This window comes from Bacillus rossius, chromosome 1 (assembly GCF_032445375.1).
Source record: "Bacillus rossius redtenbacheri isolate Brsri chromosome 1, Brsri_v3, whole genome shotgun sequence".
Taxonomy (NCBI): Eukaryota; Metazoa; Arthropoda; class Insecta; order Phasmatodea; family Bacillidae; genus Bacillus; species Bacillus rossius.
The window spans coordinates 295,641,684-295,662,503 of record NC_086330.1 but is presented as its reverse complement, the minus strand read 5'-3'; the positions used below and the strand labels follow the sequence as shown (position 1 = coordinate 295,662,503).

The 20,820-nt window shown below is 43.1% G+C and overlaps 1 protein-coding gene across 4 annotated transcripts in view; it reads left to right on the top strand.

Moving 5' to 3' along the window:
* Positions 1-20,820, top strand: part of LOC134527776 (serine/threonine-protein kinase PAK mbt) — a 144,608-nt gene that overhangs the window by 47,942 nt on the left and 75,846 nt on the right. For all 4 annotated transcript variants that reach the window (XM_063360712.1, XM_063360713.1, XM_063360714.1 and 1 more), the window contains one exon: positions 3,724-3,894. In XM_063360712.1, coding sequence (XP_063216782.1) covers positions 3,724-3,894 — 171 coding nt within the window. The remainder of the gene's footprint in view (positions 1-3,723; positions 3,895-20,820) is intronic.

The following is a 20,820-nucleotide window of genomic DNA, read 5'->3' as shown; positions in this document are numbered from 1 at the left end:
AGGGAATGTAGTTACCGCTATAAGAACTTGTTTAACAGAGAACACGTAGAGGAGTTGGTGTTCTTGCATGAGAACTTGTAGATAAGCATACATGTATTCTTATAAATGTTAATTCTTTACACGTGAAGTTAATAGGTGGCTAGTAATAATTCATTTAAATGCAAACATTCTAGTCTAAAGTAAAACTATGTACATCAGTAATATATGCTTGCAATAGCTTAAGGTTGGAGTTTTTTCCACTTGCTTAGATTATTTATATGAATATTTTAAATAAATGCTATTTTTTAATTTAAACATTAGAAATATATTTAATGAAGAATCTGTAGGACTAATGTACAAGATGAACAGAAATTTAACTATAACATTAGGCATAAATTTTTATGTGTGTTGTTAAACTATTTTATATTTAATTTATTTTACCATGTTAAAAATAAAATACATCTTATCATGTACATAAAAAATGTTCGCTACTCGACTCGAAAATACTTGATTCTTTGGCACTACTCTACTCGACACGACTTAAAAAAGCACTACTCGTGCACCCCTAAAAAAATATCCCTAAATAAACAGTAATGGGGCTGGAACTTCCAGCAGCCTTTTGCTAAGTTTAATTTTGTGTTTCATGTACCTCACTAACATTTACAAATCAGTAGGCCTGTGCGAATATTCGAATTTTCGAATATCAAAACGAATAGTTTATTATTCGTATTCGATTCAATTTCAAATACTAACACTTCGAAAAAACGAATATTCGGTCATTTACGAAAAAGTCTGAGCGGGATCACTGAAACCGGGAAACATTTCGAGATCACAGAGGTTTCTCTCGTTGGGCAGGGGCAAAAGTTCCGCGGGATTTTCGTAATGTTTTAGAGTTATGTATGTGGAGTTATTCCACTACATCTGGCCACGTAAAGCCCGTTTGAACACAGTAATTCGGAGCGATAACTAACGTATTTTATGTAGAAGAATGTCGTCAGATCGTTTAAAATAGATTTGAACTGTCAGCATACTGATAAAGATAAATACGTGTCTGTAAAATCCATACAACCGGGACGTTATAGGTGACAGTTTTCAGATTAGAGGGTGAAACATGGTTTGTCGGCACTGTAATTTTTTTCGGAACGTGACGGCAAAGAGAAAGAAAATTGTACAGACCATGTGGAAAACATCTGGCCGCATACTCACAGCAAAGACTCCAAAAGCCTAACATGCTACGTCAATGTTTTTCAATAGGATAATACACAGTAAACGACCGGATGCAGGCGGCAACCACCCCTTCCCAAATTCCTCGCGTAGTGACAGATCAGGAAATTATCCTGTCCCGCGCGTCAAAAAAAAAACTCTTGCCAAGAACTTACTTAAAAGCTTGCGATCACGTTACATGGTGTACCAAGATTGTGAAGTAAATGTGTTTCCTATGATGGTAGATCCACGGTTCAAAGATTCACTAATTGAGGATAAAAATTTAAAAAAAAAGGTTGAAAATTTGTGCAGGGAGGTATGTAAGCTGTGTAAGCTGAACACAGTAGCTGAAACTATAACTGAGACAAGTGAGGCTACAAGTGAAATGCCTATTAAGAAGTCATATCTGTGGGCCTACGTGAAACCTTCAAAAGCAGCTCAGTCTACGCTTGCAAGCTACCAAGAAACTATCCAAGGAGAAGTAAACGAATATCTGGCAGCACCCTTAATCCCAAAGAATGAAAATCCTTTCAGTTTCTGGTCAGAGAAGGGGCGCACTTGTTTCCGAAACATAGCTGTGGTAGCAAGAAAGTACTTGCCTATACCTGCCAAACAAGTGTGCAGTGTAGAAGAGAGAGTCTACTCCCCGAAAATGTAGAGCAGCTTGTGTTTCTCCAAAAAAATTTAAATTAGCTAATATGTAGTGATGTGACAAGAATGTTGTTAATACGAACTAATTATAAAATTGGAGAACCTTAAAATTTTAAATACTGTCAGTTTTTTGATTCTACATACATTGTATCAGTAAATATGTACCTGTTATCATATTGTAATGTGATGTGATATAACATGTTTTATGGGATTTCAATTCTCATTCCAATTATTCGAACTCAATATTCGTATTCGAGAATAATTTGGTATTCGTATTCGAATTCGATTCAAACTAAAAAACTGATATTCGCACAGGCTTACAAATCAGTCATAATAGTAGCAAATGTTTCCTTACAGTTACACTTTTATGACGTACTTCACAAATTATGATTTGAGTTAAATTGGGGGAATGGTATTTTAATTATTTTATATGCCAAAAGCAGTTCTTGCTTGTAGCTTTGATGAATTTTCTTTCACTCCTTTTTATTGTTTGTGACTCGAGAAGGAAAGTTTATTCGTGAGCATCTCGCACATTGGAGTTCATTATAAAACAAGGTTGCATAATGTAATATTTTTTGATAAATTCCGTGAACAAGAGTGCGGTGACACCTTGCAATATTAAATGTGTTGATAAAGGTTCAGCACATATCCATTTATTTTCCTACTTGAAGATTAGTTAATATTTTTTTAAGTGACCACCTTTGCCCCTTACTGATTACCTTTCTTGAAATTTTGCATCTCTGAGTTAATAGTTGCACATTGAATATAAATATTTAGGAGTCTGTCCGCTTGAATCATGGTGAAATTATACCTGAAATGGTTTTAGCTATCTAACATAAAAACTAAAAAGCTCCAATTTTTTTGAGAATAGTAGATCTATTTTGCACAATGATTAGTTTGGATTACTACAGACCTGAAAATGGGAGGTTATTTTTTTCTTAAAAGTGGTGTTATTTTTGCAATATTTGCAACAAGAAACAAATTTATTTTAGTTTTATTTGTACTTTTATTTGACAGTGTTTAATTTGGAGGAAAAAAAATTCAACCATAACCTAATTCTTATAAATAATTTCACAGAAATTCTATTTAGTAATTGTTTTTATTACTGCATTAAAAACTAAAGGTGCAAAAAAATTCAAATTTTAAGTGGTAAATTAGTCATCAAGACAGTATAGTGAACACTTCAACATTGCTTTCTTTCAGGTTCTACCTTCAGTCTGAGAAGACTAAGTTGTAGTGACTAAGTAACAGAACAGTTCACTGTCAACACAAATGAAGGTCTACAAACAGCACACAGGAATGCTAGTGCAAACTGATTGTAATTTATTTTCAGAGAAGTCAGCATTTCCAACCTATCTATGTGCTTTTCCATCTTGCAAATCTCTTGCACATTTTCTTTGAGGGCTTCTTAACCCTTGCAAAGTTCAGTATTCTCAAAAATGATGAAGTTTGGGAATAGTTGTCTTTAATGAAATAACATCATCTTACTTCCAGGTCATGTGAAATTTTAAAACGGTTAGAGATACAAAATATTTAGTAGGTACTCTTTTTGTTTGAAAATATATTTTAAGCAATTTTTATTCCATGCGTTGGTTTTCTACAGTTCACTGCGTTCGAGATATGTTTGATGGGAAAGACTCAAAAAACATAAAATTAGTTTATGTGTAGAAATTCACGAAAAAGACAAAAAAAATTTGAAAATCACATTTTGACTTCAGAACGTCACAATATTGTTATTTTTTTGACTTTATCACGATGTTGATTTTTTCAGGTTTGTGAAAGTGACCCCGTGGTATAAAAAGTTATAAGAAAGTGTTTGTAAAAGGGGTTCGCCAGTGACTTGTAGATACCTGTGGGCTCTGAGCGTCTGGGGTTGTTCGGCATGTGCAGCCGGGGACGAGCGGTGACCACCCGCACCACGGCCGGCCCTCGCCCGACCAGAACCAGAACGTGAAGCCCCCGGCGTCCCCGGCAGGGGCAGCACCCGCGGGTGTCGGCGCCGCCGGCCAGGCGCTCGCCAGCAAGCAGCACCACGAGCAGCAGAGACTCACGCACGAGCAGGTAGCGACGCCCACACTTTCCTCAAGTGTGGCACAGATTTTTGAATTGCCTGCTAAAGCTTGGAAGGACGTAGTTCAATCCTCACTCAGTTTCTACCACACTAGCAGATATCTGTACCTTTGACTCAAACAACTCCAAGCCCAAGTTTAGTGATTTTGCCGGTTATGTCTTAAATTTTAGTTTTCTATTGCATTACTATAGAATTTAGTAGAGATGGATGAGACTGCAAAACTTTAGGTCGGGTCAAGTCAAGCCAAGCATAGTTCAGTAATAATACCGTCAAGTTGAGTCTACACCTAATAATTTTTTAGTCAAGTCAAGTCAAGTCAAGTCAAGTCTAGTTCTTAAAAATCGTGCAGAGTTCAAGTGATTGCAGAACGTTTAGAGAATATTTTTTTTTTCTGTGTTTATGTTAATTTACAATGACATTCTTAAAAAAAATCTCATATTTACAATTTTCAAGGAGGACAAAAAAAGTGTAAATTTGTCGCGTGGCTGGCTCTTCTCTGGCTCCTCCAGAATGGCCTTAAGCGCCAATCTTTAGTTTGCTGCCTGGGTGAGAAGGGATCGGCCTGACTGGCGCGAGTAACTTCTGGCTGGAGGTTCCTAAGAGGGTTAGGTAGGATTCTCCCCCACCTTGGGATGCCCTGAAAGTGGCTCCCAGTGTCCCTCGTCGAATGCCTACTTACGGGCTGCGGCTGGTTTGGCTCTGCGGTCTCCCAGTAGTAGGGCTGACCTGCTTGCTGGCTGGCTGGCTGGCTGGCTGGCAGGCGGACGATTGGCTGGCTGGCTGGCGGTTGGCTGGCAGACTGGCTGGCTGGCGGCGGGATAGGTCCCCGTGGAGCTCCCTCACCCCGAAAGGACACTCTCAGATATGCGGTACGAGATTTATTACGATTACTCGCGGTTGGTACCGACAGCCTCCCGATACACACTAACTCGCGGACTCGGTTGTCGGTCTTCTGCCCTTGGCTGGCAGGCTCGGCTGCCAGCGAAGGCGCGGTGAGCGGTTGAAGGCGCGGTGAGCGAGGCTCGGCTGCCAGTGGTGCCTCGAGGGCACCGACTGACTTCCTGGCCCAAGGGCCGGCCTTATATACCCCTCCTGAGGGCCAGGGCGTGACGTAGGAAGGGCCGAGGGTTCCAAGAATCACGGGCGCTTCCAGGAATTCCAGCCGGCCTACGTGACTTGGACGGACCTCGGCTTGGAGGGTGAGGGGAAGGCGGGGGGAGGCGGCTGGGCAGGCGGAGGTGGGTGAGGATGGGGAGGATGCGCGCGCACCCGCTCGGCCTGGCGAGAGAGGGGTAGGCGAGGGGTGGCGGCCAGTAGGCGGTGCTGGGTGAGGAGGGGGAAGCTGCGCGCGCACTCGGCTGGCCTGGCGAGAGAGGGGTAGGCGAGGGGTGGCGGCCGGTAGGAGTGTGCGCGCGCACCCAGCTGGTTGGCATGGCAACCAAATACGCGGCGCGGTCGCCCTGGCAACGGGCGACGCGGTGGTTGCCGGACGGTGACAGCTGTCGCGGCCGTCAGTGGCGGCGGCGCGCACACGTGTTTAGGAAGGAAGGGGCTGACGGCTTCGTGATTATAGACGTGCGCGGCACGTCGCACGTCAAACCCCCTCTCCTTGAAAGGCGGCAGCCACTTTCCACGTGTGCGGCCTGATCTTCGGGGTGGTTCCTCCATCCTTCCTTCCGTCTTGGGGATGATGCCTTCCACGGTGCTCCGTCTTCTGGGAGGTGGGGATACGGGTAAGGCAGGGATGACCCTCAGGTTGGGCGTGAATGATGGTGAAATGATACATGTCCCTCCTACCTGACTGGTGATAGGGGGGAAGAAACAAGCTCTGCTTTCCGATGTGACTAGGGGGCTCAAATCTAAAACTTGCAGCCTAGTTCGAACTCTTTGCAATATCTCTAACCGGATGAGGCTCTATCTTACACGCTAAGGAACCAGAGCCCAGGCTACACCATCATCATCGTTAGTGTCCTTGGAAACATGGTGTGCCCTCCCAAGTTTACAAAAATTTTTAATCTTGGGTTGGTTCCTATCTATTTACATATACACATGATGATTATTGGGCTCTAACACATGTTTAAGCTTTATGTACACTCTCTTTCCCTGGGGACGGCTGTCGGCTTTAAACATTTACAATTTCCACATAGGTACAGGTATATTTCTTAGAGTGGAGCTCTTCTTTCGCTCTTACTGCTATACATTGCATGGTTTGAAAAATGTCTATCGTAATTGTCTTTGTCATTCTTGCGGCTTATTTCTTTTTTTCGTTGATCCTGCACCCGCACGCAGGAGGGGTCAGGTGGCTTATCGAAGCCCCTGAGGTGATGAGGTTTGCGACCCCATACCTTGTTTAAAAATGGCCATTCGCGCACTCACTACACTTACTGTTGGTGCGGGGGGCGGCCGATCCGGTACCTCCCGGGTCGGTCCTCGATGGCTGCTCTGCATACTCGCCATGGCTGCTCTCGTTGCTGGGGTGGCAGCTGGCTGGCGGCTGGGTGGCGCCATGCTTCCGCTGGCACTGGGTCAGTCTTCTGGGTAGACTGCTGGTTCGGGGTTTCTAGTCGGGGTAACTGGTCCAGGGTTTGGACTGGCATACCCGGGAGAGGTGTGTTGTTGTCCTGTTGGTCCGCAGTCCTGGCTGGTGGAGTCGTCTGCTCCACAGCCTTCTCCTTGGCTGCTGGGCCGGACGGGTTTAGGAGGTCCTTAGCTGACTGGTCAGCCTGGGAAGGGATCTCCTCGGGTTCCGGCGACCATGCCTGCCCTTTCTGGGTTCCTGGTGATGGGCAGGTCGAGGTCACCGGGACGAACGGCATTCGGGTGGCCGTGGCTTCACTAGTATCGGAGACCCTGAGGTTGATTTCTGTGGCTGGGTCTTCCACTAAGTCGACCCGGAGCTTCTGGGGATGGGGCAACTCCTCTGAGTGGGTTGTTACGTTAGGTTTTGCCTGATGCGTTGGTTCGAAGCCCCTGAAATCTCCCTCGTCTTCCTCTTCTGCAGGTGTGATGGGACCTTGGCTGCCATCGGGATCCATATCTTTCTTGATTTGACTTAAAAGCACTTTCCTCATTTTACCCACCTCGTCTATGATCCACCCAGTATTGTTCTGGATGCGGTGGAGAGTTGTGGGGCCTTCCCATCTAGGCGCAAATGATGCACAGAACCGCTTGCCCTTGCTGCTGAGGGGGTGGTTTCGTACCCAGACCTGGTCCCCCTCCTTCAAGGGTGGTGACTTTCTTTCTGGTTGTGCGTATTTCTTTTGGATGTATTCCTCCTGATTTTTCTGCGCCTGCTCTTGCCTTGCTTGCGGGTTCCCCCATCGGGGTTGGTCCTCTGGTGGTGTCTCGGTCCACCTCCATTCCCCTGGCCGTTTCAGACCTTCTCCGAACAATAGTTCACTTGGGGACATCCCTGTGGCCTCGTTCCTCCGCCTCCTTAGAGTGAACAGAATGGTGGGGATGTGGGTGTCCCAGGAGGAGTGGTCATCTTTGATCCGAACCCTGATTCCTTTCTTGATCTCCTGGTTCCGACATTCGGTCGGATTTGCCTGCGGGTGGTACGTGGGGGTGGTCCATTTTTCCACATCCCACTTTCGACATGCCTTCTCCCATGCTTTCCCTGTAAACTGGGCACCATTGTCAGTGAGTATTTTTCTGGGATATCCCCACCTAGCAAAGACTTCGTTCTCCATCAGGGTTATTATGTGCTTCGCCTCTGACTTTGCTATGGGGAATCCCTCGACCCATCTTGAGAAGAGATCGGTGACTACCAGTAAGTACTGCCTTCCCCGTTTGGTGCGTGGATATGGCCCCATTAAGTCCAGCGCTACAGTATCCCATGCTACCTTTGGTCGTCTTGGGTACATTTGTGGCTTTGGGGTTGAGTGTGCCTTTGCTTGGGCACAGGTTGGGCACTTCTGGACGTGGTCCTTAACATCTCGTGTGACTCCGTGCCACCAGTATCTTTCTGTTATTGCTTCCAGGGTTCCCTGAGTGCCTGGATGCCCTGCCTGATCGTGGTCGTGCATGTGGTAGAGTAGTGATTCCCTGTAGGATGGGGGCACCCATAGTTTCCATGTCTGTCTTCGGGGTGAGGTGCGGGTCCAAATTATCCCGTCCTTCTCTTGGTAGTGGTCTGGGTACTGACTGAGGAGGTTCCTAACTTGGGGATCTCCTTGTTGAGCCCTCAGAAACCGTTCTTTTTCTGTTTTGGTCGTGATGGCTTGGAGGAGCACTATTGTGTCAGCTCTAGGTCGGGGTGTGAGGGCTGGTGGAAATATTTTTCCTGTATCGTCTTCACCGGTGTCCTCCCTTGGGGAGTGGTTTGGAAACCTTGACAGTGCATCTGGGAGCTCGTTCTCCTTCCCGGGACAGTGTTCCACGTCGAAATCAAACTCACTTAGCAAAATAGCCCATCTGGCCAGTTTTGCCTTGGTGTCCTTGACCCTATGGAGCCATGTGAGGGCCTGGTTGTCTGTCCGGACTGTAAAGGGGGCATCCTCTAGGTAATACCGGTAACGCTTAATCGCCCAGACTATGGCTAGACATTCCAATTCGTTACTGTGGTACCTCGTTTCTGTTTCATGCAAGGTGGCTGAGGCGTAGCTGATGATCAGCTTCTGTCCGTCTTCTCCTCGTTGGTACAGCACTGCCCCTAATCCTTTGAGGCTGGCATCTGTCTGCAGAATCATTCGCTTGTCTGGCGTGGGCCGGTGCAGGGTGGGCAACTGGGCGAACAGTTCCTTTGTTGCCTGGAATGCTTGCTCCTTCTCTGCTGTCCATGCCCACCTCTGACCTTTTCGCAAGAGGGGTAGTAGTGGCGCTGTCACTGTTGCCATCCTCGGTACATAGTCCCTTAGCCAGCCGCATGTCCCTAGGAAGCTTTTTAGCTGCTTGGGGGTTTTAGGTACCTCAGCCTCCTGGATAGCCCGGATCTTCTCCGGCAGGGGCTTGTTCCCTTTTGGCGTAATTAGGTGCCCCAGGTATTTAATCTGACTCATCCCAAACTCACATTTTTCCATGCGGCAGGTGAGGTTGTGCATCTCTAATCGTTCTAGGGCTCTCTTCAGGTGTGTCTGGTGTTCTTCCCAAGTCTTGGAGAAAATAATGATGTCATCCATGTAGGCGACACAGAAGGTTGCCATGTCTCCTGTCAACACCTCTGTTGACATGAGGCATTGGAAGGTACATGGTGCATTTTTTAGCCCAAAGGGCATCACCCTGAACTGCAAGCTTTCACCATTTGGACTGGTAAAGGCTGTATATTTCCTGTGCTCCGGGGCCACTGGAATCTGCCAGTAGCCGGCCCTTAGATCCAGTCTTGAGAAGATGTGAGCGTCTCCCAACTCCCGCAGGGTGTGGCCAATATCGGCCATGGGTGGGGCCGCGCTATAGGTTAGTTTATTTAGGGGTCGATAGTCGACACAGAAGCGCATTCCGCTACTGCCCTTCGGGGCAAGAACTATACGTGCGTTGTAAAGGGAGTTGGCAGGCTCCACTATCCGCTGCTGCTTCATTTCCTTCAATTGTTCGAGAATGATTTTCCGTTTCCCTGGGGAGGGCTTTCCTGGCCTTTCATACACAGGCTGTTCTGAGCTGAGGTGAATTTCATGCGCTGTGGTTCTGGTTTGCCGCAGGGGCCCGTTGTCCTCAAATAGCCCCCTGTGCTGGTTTAAGGTATCCAGGAGCTGTATGACCTGGGAGGGTTTCAATTGGTGCTTAACACCTTCCTTGTCTATTTCTGTTGAACTCCCTGATGGCTGGTCTTCTGACCACTGTTCTGTTATCCGAGTCTTTGTGCCGAAATGCACACGCCCGGTCCCAAAGTCCAAAATGCATTCCTGTGTGTGTAGCCAGGGCTGGCCCAGGATCATCTCTTCCTCAATCTGTCCAGTTACAAGGAATTTGACGGGCTGTGTCCCTATCCTTGTTTGGAGGGGTAGTTCGATGCTTCCCTCAACATGTATTTTCTGCGTGGGGTCCGCTAGGGAGACTTTGACTGACGAGGGTTGAAGTCTGTCCCTTAAGGTTAGAGGGATTTGGTCTGTCTGAATAAAGTTGGCAGAGGCTGCTGAGTCGAGGAGGGCCATTACCTCCTTTTCTCCGATGCCCACGATAAGTCTCGGGGTGACTGTCCTGGTATCTCCCAGCCCAGTGCAGTGGAGAGTTGAGACCTTTATGCCTTGCTCGGGTCGGTCGGCCTCTCGTTCCTTCCCGCCTTCTCGTTTCCCTGCCTCTGCAGCTGTCCCCTGGATCCATCGCCGGCTATTGGCCCTTGGTTGTCCCTGCGTGTGGGGCAGTCTCTGTTTAGGTGGTATCCGGGGCAGTACCAACATCTGGGTGGCCTATTCTGGCTGACATGCTCGGGTGGCTTGGTTTGCATTACTCCCCTCTGGACTGGTCCTGTGTTTGCAGGCAGTGGTCGGGGAGGCGGTTTCTCGGGAGGCTGTCTGCATATTCGGTCCCTCTCAAGTGCTCGGGCTCGATCGACGAGCTCCTCAATTGTTTCTGCTCGGGGGGCCCGCAGAAATGAGCGGAGGTTCGGCAGTAAAAGTTCGATGATGAAGGGGATCCCTGTCCCTTCCGGTTCGTTGGGGTGCAATCTCCGATATATTTGTATCTTCTTTCGTATGAAGATTTCCGTTTCTTCGTGCGGGGATTGTTCCTGGCTATAGAATTGGCGACTCAGGTCTGCTACTAGCTCTGTTCCTGCATATCGAGCTACTAGTCGGGATCGTAGCTCTGCCCAAGTGGACACAAAGTCCCCGTAAGTGTTCCACCAGGTGGCCGCATTCCCTCTGAGTTGGCGTCGCCCATGTTGGAGCCAATGCCCATGAGGGATTCCCGCTTCTATTAGTTGGCCCTCGCACTGATCAAGGAACTCGGTTGGGTCCTCATGAGATCTTCCTGCAAACTCTGGAAGCATTATGCCGCTCCCATTTGTGATGGCAGGGTGGGGCGGAATTCTGGAGTTAGCCAGTGGTTGGGTCCTGCAAGTGGTGCACGTGTATTCCAACCCTTCAATATTCAGCACTTCTTCCCTCCATCCTAGACAGGTCATGTGGTAGGGCCTAGCACAGTTTCGGCAGGTCACACGTTCCTGACCGTCGCCTCTGCAGCTGGGGTGGGAGCATTTCCGGGCTTGTATTCTACAGTCTGCGCACTTGAACTCCATCCCCTCCCAGTCTCTGGCTTCGTCTGTCCAGCCTAGGCATCTGCCATGAAATTTCTTTGTACAGGTGTTGCATTCAAGGTAATACAACCCCTCTCCTGTGCAGCTGGGAGCGGGGCACTTTTGGGAGGCCTCTAGGGCCTGGGGGGAATAGTGGCTATCTCCCTGTGGGCTGGCAGTAGCCATGGTGTTTTCAGGATAGGTTTTCTGGGCGCCACTGAGTTTTGGGCAGTCTCAGAACTGGCTGATGAGTAAGTTATCTCAGGGGGCAGCTGTGGGTGGCCGTCTACTGACAAGTCCTAGAAGTGGCCCCACGTTGGGCGCCACTAATTGTCGCGTGGCTGGCTCTTCTCTGGCTCCTCCAGAATGGCCTTAAGCGCCAATCTTTAGTTTGCTGCCTGGGTGAGAAGGGATCGGCCTGACTGGCGCGAGTAACTTCTGGCTGGAGGTTCCTAAGAGGGTTAGGTAGGATTCTCCCCCACCTTGGGATGCCCTGAAAGTGGCTCCCAGTGTCCCTCGTCGAATGCCTACTTACGGGCTGCGGCTGGTTTGGCTCTGCGGTCTCCCAGTAGTAGGGCTGACCTGCTTGCTGGCTGGCTGGCTGGCTGGCTGGCAGGCGGACGATTGGCTGGCTGGCTGGCGGTTGGCTGGCAGACTGGCTGGCTGGCGGCGGGATAGGTCCCCGTGGAGCTCCCTCACCCCGAAAGGACACTCTCAGATATGCGGTACGAGATTTATTACGATTACTCGCGGTTGGTACCGACAGCCTCCCGATACACACTAACTCGCGGACTCGGTTGTCGGTCTTCTGCCCTTGGCTGGCAGGCTCGGCTGCCAGCGAAGGCGCGGTGAGCGGTTGAAGGCGCGGTGAGCGAGGCTCGGCTGCCAGTGGTGCCTCGAGGGCACCGACTGACTTCCTGGCCCAAGGGCCGGCCTTATATACCCCTCCTGAGGGCCAGGGCGTGACGTAGGAAGGGCCGAGGGTTCCAAGAATCACGGGCGCTTCCAGGAATTCCAGCCGGCCTACGTGACTTGGACGGACCTCGGCTTGGAGGGTGAGGGGAAGGCGGGGGGAGGCGGCTGGGCAGGCGGAGGTGGGTGAGGATGGGGAGGATGCGCGCGCACCCGCTCGGCCTGGCGAGAGAGGGGTAGGCGAGGGGTGGCGGCCAGTAGGCGGTGCTGGGTGAGGAGGGGGAAGCTGCGCGCGCACTCGGCTGGCCTGGCGAGAGAGGGGTAGGCGAGGGGTGGCGGCCGGTAGGAGTGTGCGCGCGCACCCAGCTGGTTGGCATGGCAACCAAATACGCGGCGCGGTCGCCCTGGCAACGGGCGACGCGGTGGTTGCCGGACGGTGACAGCTGTCGCGGCCGTCAGTGGCGGCGGCGCGCACACGTGTTTAGGAAGGAAGGGGCTGACGGCTTCGTGATTATAGACGTGCGCGGCACGTCGCACGTCAAATTGAGCTAAAACTTTAAAACTCAGTTTATACATTATGTACCACATTTCCTGAATGTATTCTTCTTCAACAAATACTTTAACTTTACATTAAAGAAAAATTTAATGTATACTAGACTACTAATATATCATAAAATCTAAAAGTACGCCCAAATAAGTAAAATAAAAAAACTACAAAAGTTTACAGTGTTTTATCGCATAATCGTCACACCGTTATTTAGGGGCGTCAGATTTGGAAGAAAAAAATCTCACATAAACCATGTGTGATGTTTTTGGTCCCACTGTTAAATTCTGAGCGCTTTCTGTATAGGTAGTAAACATGACAAAATAAAGCACCATCTAACAGCATGGTCAAATGTTTCGGTCTCACCATTTTCTCAATAAGATACGTTATTTTTTTACGTGACAACGTCTAATAAATCGATGAACGCCGGCTGCACGCACAAAAAAGTGTCCTGTTACGCACATTTTCCCGTTACGCTGTGTCCCATTATGCTCATTGTACGCTTGCGCCGCGTCTATCTCTCTTCCACTCGATTGGAACAACCATTGATTTGACTTTTTCGAGGCACATTAAACTTGAAACACTCCCATTCGTGTCCTACTTTTCCTATCATCGTCCTATCCTTAACAGAATAACGCAGATTGGAAGAAGTTAAATAGCAAACATGTATAAAAGTTATACCGTATTTACTCGCATATAGGTCGCCATCGCAGATAGGTCGCACCCATAATTTGAGGTCTTGAATTTGGAATTTAAGATTCCCCCCATATAGGTCGCACCGGTAATTCATTACCGCGCCGTGCGCCGTGCGCGGAGAAAGGTCATTGTACTCGATCAGCTGCTGTTACGGCGCGCCTGCTGGCTCTCTTTGTTCACTGAGCTGCGCATGCGCAGTATAACTCACTCAACGCTCCGCCCAGACTCGTGACCTTGCATCAGCAGCCAGCCAATAGACGCGAGCTTAGCGGAAAAAAATATAAGCTCCACCTCCCGTGTACCAGTTTTGTCCAGTTCTAATACCAGTTTATTGGTATACGCACCAGTTTTCTCGCTGCCGTGACATGTTCAAGTTTACGTCCATCTTGATGACTTGATACTAGGGATGGGGCGAATCCTGATTTCCTCGAATCCGAATCCTAAATCGAATCCTCGACTGGAATTGCCGAATCTCGAACCCAAACCCGAATCTTTTAATAGATGATGTCCACATATCTAATGTAAGTGAGATGTATTCTGCTTGCACTAAAAGTACCTTGACTTTATCACATGTAGTTTGGTACATTTCTGGTATAAGTGTATATAAAGACAACAATTTTTTCTTGAGAAATTTCAGTTTTAGTACAGATTAGCGGTTAGGATTTTTTCTATAAATAAGCTAGAGGTCTGCGAGCCTAAGAATTTTACTTCGAGCCGAGCTCGAGCTTTTGTGGTACAGTTACACTTTTGGGAAATTATTTTTATCTTAAACTTAATATCATGTTTGAATAAAGTATTAAAATGAAGTGGGCTTATTAATTTTGGGTAACTATTTACAGAGTGTGTTTACATTTTGCACTGCTAGAAAAAAAAAATAACATTTTTTTTCATTGAATCTTACCTGTTTCCATTGGTTCATTAGTAACTGATATCATCCAACTAACATAACCAAGAATATGTTTGTGTAAATGTAACATATCTTTGGAAAAATTTCAGCCTTGTCAATTTTTCTGGAGTCCTTACTGAGCTTCAACAAACTTAGCACCAAAAATCATGTTGTTTGAAAAGTACATTCACATTGTTTCAACATTTCCACTTTTCAGCACAATAATTCTGAGAGAGATTGCCACAGAGTATTAAATTCTATTCTTTAATCTATCATTCAGAACAATAATTTGTTCTGCACGTTCAGGAGTTAAATTAGCTCTACGATTGGAGATAGTGTTTCCAGCGGAAGAGAAGCGTCTCTCGCTGGCAACCTGCTTGGCTGGAATGCTTTAGTAAAATTGCTTAACCTCAAAATTAGTGTCATAAATATCTGTAACTGGTCATTAAAGTTTAATCAATTTATTGAAAGTAATAAAAATAACATTTTACTTCATTCAATTTACACTTGCAAAAAAAACATACACACAATAAACCTACATGGAAATTAAAGTCTTTTTCAATATCCTGAAGTCTGAAATATGTTTACTCATGTCATTAAATGTAGAGCTGTATTGAAGAAGCCAATTTTGCCAATATTTAGTTGAATCGGCATTTCTGCCGACTTCCGATACAGTACGCTCGTTAATTTTCGGCCGATATTACTGAAAAACGAACGAGACTGCCATAACCTAAAAATCCACGAGTATCATTTTCACTTTTCGTAGTAGTACTGCATTCTTTCAGATTGCATTATTTCTTAGCAACATGTGCCAACCGTACATATCAAAGTTTAACATCTTTTTTTTTTTTTTTAACAATGTTCTTTAATTTAATATGACATAAATAAGTAATACATTACTATCACGGTAAATATACATCTCAGTTGTTACGGTAACTATAGTGCAAATATGGTAGCTATCATGCTTCTGTAGTAATTATGGTATTCTACAAAGAATCTTTAGTTCTTTTTATGGTAATTATCTTAAAATAACTATTGGGTTTGTACTGTAGTTATGGTACATCATCCATATTTCTTCGTATGTTGTTGTTCATTTGTCTTTTCTTCATATTTACGTGTGCCATTATTTGATACAAGAAGTTTCAGAAAAAATTTTAACGGACATTATATCACACATTTAATGGCGTAAATGACGAGACCTCGGGCAATTTAAACGCTTTATACGGAAATACCTACCATGCGGGACCTCGTAGACGAGTTTTACTGTATTTTTTTCCCGTAAATAGTAAAAACCGAATCCTTTGACGAATCCTATATCAGACCCGCCGAACCTTCGAATCCCTAGGATTCGGCGGATTCGGCGGATATTGGATTCGGTCGCCCCATCCCTACTTGATACCAATAATTAATTAATTACGATCCCCAGAAATAAATTGTTAGTTTAAAAAATATGCGTCAACTGTACAATACTTCCGAAATTATAAAATACGTATAAAACAGTTACCAAGACTCCGCTCATTTTATCTTGTGAAGTTTGTCTCGTACCAGTATTTTGGCTAAGTTGTGACATAAATACAGTATCAGAAATTAACAATCAGCCACGTTCATACATTCGTGAGTTTACGTTTTTCCCTCGTGCATTTTAGATACAGTAGTCTCCTGCTATAATTACTCGGACTTTTGATAGCCTCTTTAAAGACAAACATTATTCCAATGCATTTCTTTGTAAGCATACAACAAAAAACATTGTGGACAGAACAATACAAACAAATTATTATTTTCAGTGTTATAAACAGTAAATTGTTGAAGATGTAGGCAAGCCTGGATACAGCCTTTTTAGTGCTTTTTTTTTTGTAGCCAAAACAATAAATAGTTTATTACTTAAAAGACCTCATAAATAATGCATGAATAATATTTATTTTATTGTTTAAGTCAGAATCGAGGACCGAGAACCGAGAACCGATTTTTAAGAACCAGTACCAAACCGAGAACCGGGAAAAAACAGGAATTGACCCATCACTAGTGCAAATAAAAGTAATTTATCAATTAAATTGTAGATTTCATATCACTCCTTCTTTGTATCCATACAAAATAGTGATAATTCAATAAAAATGATTCAATTTTATTCATAAAAGTATGCAATCATTTCATCAATGTTTTGTTATGACATTGTGATGTTAAACTATCGTCCGTAAACCGACTTTACAGACAACCAATTTTATTCCCCATGTAAGATGTTTCCCATAAACTTCTTTTCTCGTATAAAATTATGTATTTAAAGTGGAAATGTTTTATTCATCCGGATATTACAGCTTACTTATTTAAAATAACAATAATACGAAGTTGTCTAATATGTACATTTTATTTTAAAGACTTTTCAAACGTTATTACCTTTATTTGTTCGTCTTCATCTCCACTGTGCACCGCTTATAAAAATGTAGCCAGCGCTCGTTGCCATCATTCATGTTTGATTATGTTGATGCCCATGTAGAGTGTGCGCACGTAGTCGAATATCAGTATCGATATTTAGGGCCCCCTGAAAGTGGTAAATAAAATTTTCAGATTTCGTCATTAAAAATTACCAAAAGCTGTGTTAAAATTCACTTTAAAACACAAAAGCGGTGCTAAAAACTAAAAAAAAAAAAAAAGTGTGTTACCGTAAATATATCTAAAATTATTTAAGTTAAATAATTTTACTTGAACCTACTCATTACTGAATACCCTAAACAAATAGGTTACATATATTTATATGACAATACTTTTGATTTAGACACTGATTATTAGTTCGTTCCCATAAACTAATCTGGAAAACTATTAATCCCTTTAACAAAATCGAGGACGCACCACAACGCCGAAATGCCAAATTGATCACAACGACGACAGCTAGAAAACTGCTGTGTACCACAACGCCGAAAAATGTCATTACAGGGCTGCTACAAAGGTTGGGTTAGGTCAGGTTAGGTTAGGTTAGGTTAGGTTAGGTTAGGTTAGGTTAGGTTATATTAGGTTAGATTAGGTTAGGCTAGGCTAGGCTAGGCTAGGCTAGGCTAGGCTAGGCTAGGCTAGGCTAGGCTAGGCTAGGCTAGGCAAGGTAAGTAAGGTAAGGTTAGGTTTGATTGTGGTATTTCGGCGTTAAGGTACATTTAAGAAACACACACAAATTCATTAATTTGTTATTTCGGCTTTGTGGTCATTTTTGATATTTGGCGTTATGGTATTTCTGCGTTGTTGTAACGACCCAACAAAATCAATAAAAACTGTTGGCCAACTAATCATCATCATCACACCATTCGAAAATTAATGTTTCTTTACATTTTTCCGCATTTTGGCGCGATTTAATCTGCTTGATACTACGACGCTGTTCCAACTATATGCCAGCGCCCCCGGCTGACGTGATATGGCCACTCACGTAAGGCTGTTCCAAACACCGTTTGCCCAATCATCTGCTTGCTTTTGTATTTATCAGGTGTCGCTGTTCCAAGCTGACGTTAGTGCCCCGAGCGGTGTGCGTACGCTTTAAAACTTCGCCTGATTGTCTTATCTATCCAAACATTATGCCGGAAAGGTAAATAAACGCCGTAGTTTTGCGTATTTTTACAGTATATTTTTGGGTTTAACATTATAACGTGAGCGTGTGTAAGCTTTTGTTTGCTTTAGTGCATTTATGATTAATGTTTGGCGGCCATGTTGCGGTGTTTGTTTACCATTGACGAGACACGTATTTTAACCAGTATTTAAATTTCGCGTAAAAACACTGCGATTTCGCGTTTTAATACAAAATTTCGTGTAAAAACGCTGTGTTATGGCGATTTCGCGTAAAAACTGTATTTAACTGTAATTTCGCGTTTATCGTCGTTTAATCGCGATCGCGAAAAGAACAGGCCCCTATCGATATTATAGCCCTTTCTATTTCATGGTTAGTGTGTACTACGATGATAGTTATGTGTTAGTTCCATCTCACATTTCGGGTCACGGTTTTTCTATTTAAAGTTGAAGGAAATATATTTTTGTTGCATGACTTATTAACTTAAATGTGTTTTGCCTTTTTCTATACTCTACTTTTTAAATAAATGTTCTTTCCAGGAATAGGTTTTGGTTTTATGAATAACTTTACCTCAACAAAATTGCTTTCTCGCATAAAAATTGCACCTCTACTACTATTCAAACTTGATTTTGGTATATAATGTACAATGATTATGCGATAAAACACAATAAATTTGATATTGAATAAATTAATTCCTACATAATAATGTTGAATACAAACGTACAAAATTTGAGGTGTTTAATACGTTTTCCAAAGAGATTTTATGCATGCGTTTAATCTCAATTTTAGTTAACCCAATGTAACTAGTAAATAAATATTACAAAACAAAAATAAACAGTAATTTTCTAACAAATAAAGGATTTAAAAATTAAAGCCAACTTCATAATCCTGTTAAGTAAACAGTAATTTTATAACAAATAATGGATTTCAAAATTAAAAAAACTTATATGGGAAACAACATTTTTGGGAAACTTCAACATAATAAAAATAATAACATACTTCCTATGATGAAAATGGCTGGACCAATTTAATGGGAAATTGTATTGTGCGTGTCTTAAACAAGTTTTACGTAAACTGAAACCAGTTTTTATGTCACATAAGAGATGTGAATAGCAAGAATAAAGTAATTTCTACTATTTGATTTGAGGAAAAGTATTGCATTACATTTAACGTAAGTAGGACCTACAGAAAATGTCTTAACTGCGGTAAAACGTAATTATCAAGAATGCAAACACGTAAAATAAAACTACGAAACATACCTTTTTATGATTTCTTTTGAAAACGTGTATTTTATTCCTAACTAGTTTGTAGAAAGCTCAGTAGATTTGAAGCCTTTTGAAGTCAATAATAATTATGTTGTTAAATGAATTAAATATGAGAAATTTGTTTCTCATTTTCAATTATTTTATCTCTACAGTTTCTTTAGATGGTTATTCTGAAGAACATCTTTTCTAGAAAAAAAAAAACTAAAATTATTGTTTGAAACTTCTTAATTTCTAAGAGAGCATGTCATACATGTAGGGTTGTGCGAATATTCGATCAGTCGAAACGAAATCGAAAAAATCAGACTTTCATTATCGTTTTCGTTAGGAAATTTGTCAAACGAATATTCGATAACTTTGAGGATATACATAAACAGTGCAGAATGTGCAGTTCATTTAACAGTTTAAAGATCGGATTTATGCATAAAATAACATCGTCGGCATTAATAGTTTGCAGCTTTAAAAAAGCTAATATTGTACAGTAATACATAATTATAATTGTTAAAGTTCTAAAGTACTTCTGATAGCCTATATTATTTTTATTCTATCGTCATTCCAGTCGCAAATAGATAGCTTTCGTGCAATCGCGCCACGCTCAAAGTCGTCGTACATAGCTGAAATTTACTTTTTGCGTCTTCAGTATTACAGTCATCGGCCAAAACACTTCCGTAAAATGGGATATATCATTCACTATTTACAACATAATTCGGCTTGAAGCAAATTACTTTTAAAATTATGTGCGGGACAAGTATAATAAATCGGAATCTGCCATGGTGGATTTTGGATTTTGTTTATCAACTTCACTGTTCACGCACTGTTGCCAACCCATTGCATACAATTTATTACAGTGTTTACGTAATTTTATAATTTTAAAAATAATTGCTACTGTAATGTTCCTGTAACTAATGTGAATTCACGAGACTTGTTAAAAAATTAAAATATTTTAATATTTGTTTCAATGAAAAGCTATTTCTCATCCCTTAGCTGTAAGAATTTTAATTTCCAACTTCCCTACAATTTTCTTGTAAATGAATTTGTCTAATTGGCTGTCGCCACAGCGCTACAGGTCAAGTACGTGGTTCTTTTTTTTTTCTGGTTAAAAAGCTGAGAGCTGGTTTGTCGACTTCGGAATGGATGAAGAAAATGTAATGGAAAGTAGAAACCAAATGCTAAAGAGGAAATAAAACTAGCATAGTTTGGAATTTTTACACCGAAGAACAGAGTAGTGTTGCGGCAAAATGTAATACGTGTGAAAAACGTATTAGTACTCTAACAGGTTAGAAGCCTATAATCACGTAGTCCTTCGGTGAGCATATCTTTTCTTAATCCAAGTTATTGAATAACTTTTGTGTTTCAAAATTTCTGTTTTGGTAATGATAACATTTTTAAATTAACATTTGTATACTATGGCCATAAACATTTACCAAATACGGCACCTTAACCTATAAATGTCTTGATACAGGCATTCATAATTATCGCCGCCTGTACATAATGGCAGTGGTTTAGAGGGAAGGTTTACTAACAAAACATTTATTTCTAAATGTTTGTTAGCAAACCTTTCCTCTAGAACAAATATTTTAGTCATTGTGAATTGAGTAGTAATTCTCAGCAGTATCCCAATATTGTAAGAAATAAAGAAAATAATTTTTGACAATGTGTTTTTCTAAATAAATAAACACATATTTATGTATATATTGTGGAATGTGAGCGCTTCTGAAATCATCCTAATTTACTACCTACTGAAATATTAACATATTAACAGGGCTGCTATTTGGGTTTTGAATTTTTTCAATTTGTAAGCTTCAGTATTACAAAATGCAAAGAAATCTGTCACAGGTTTTGGGCAGAAAATCAGGTCATATGGACATTTGGCTAATAAAATGTACCAATTGAAACACAGC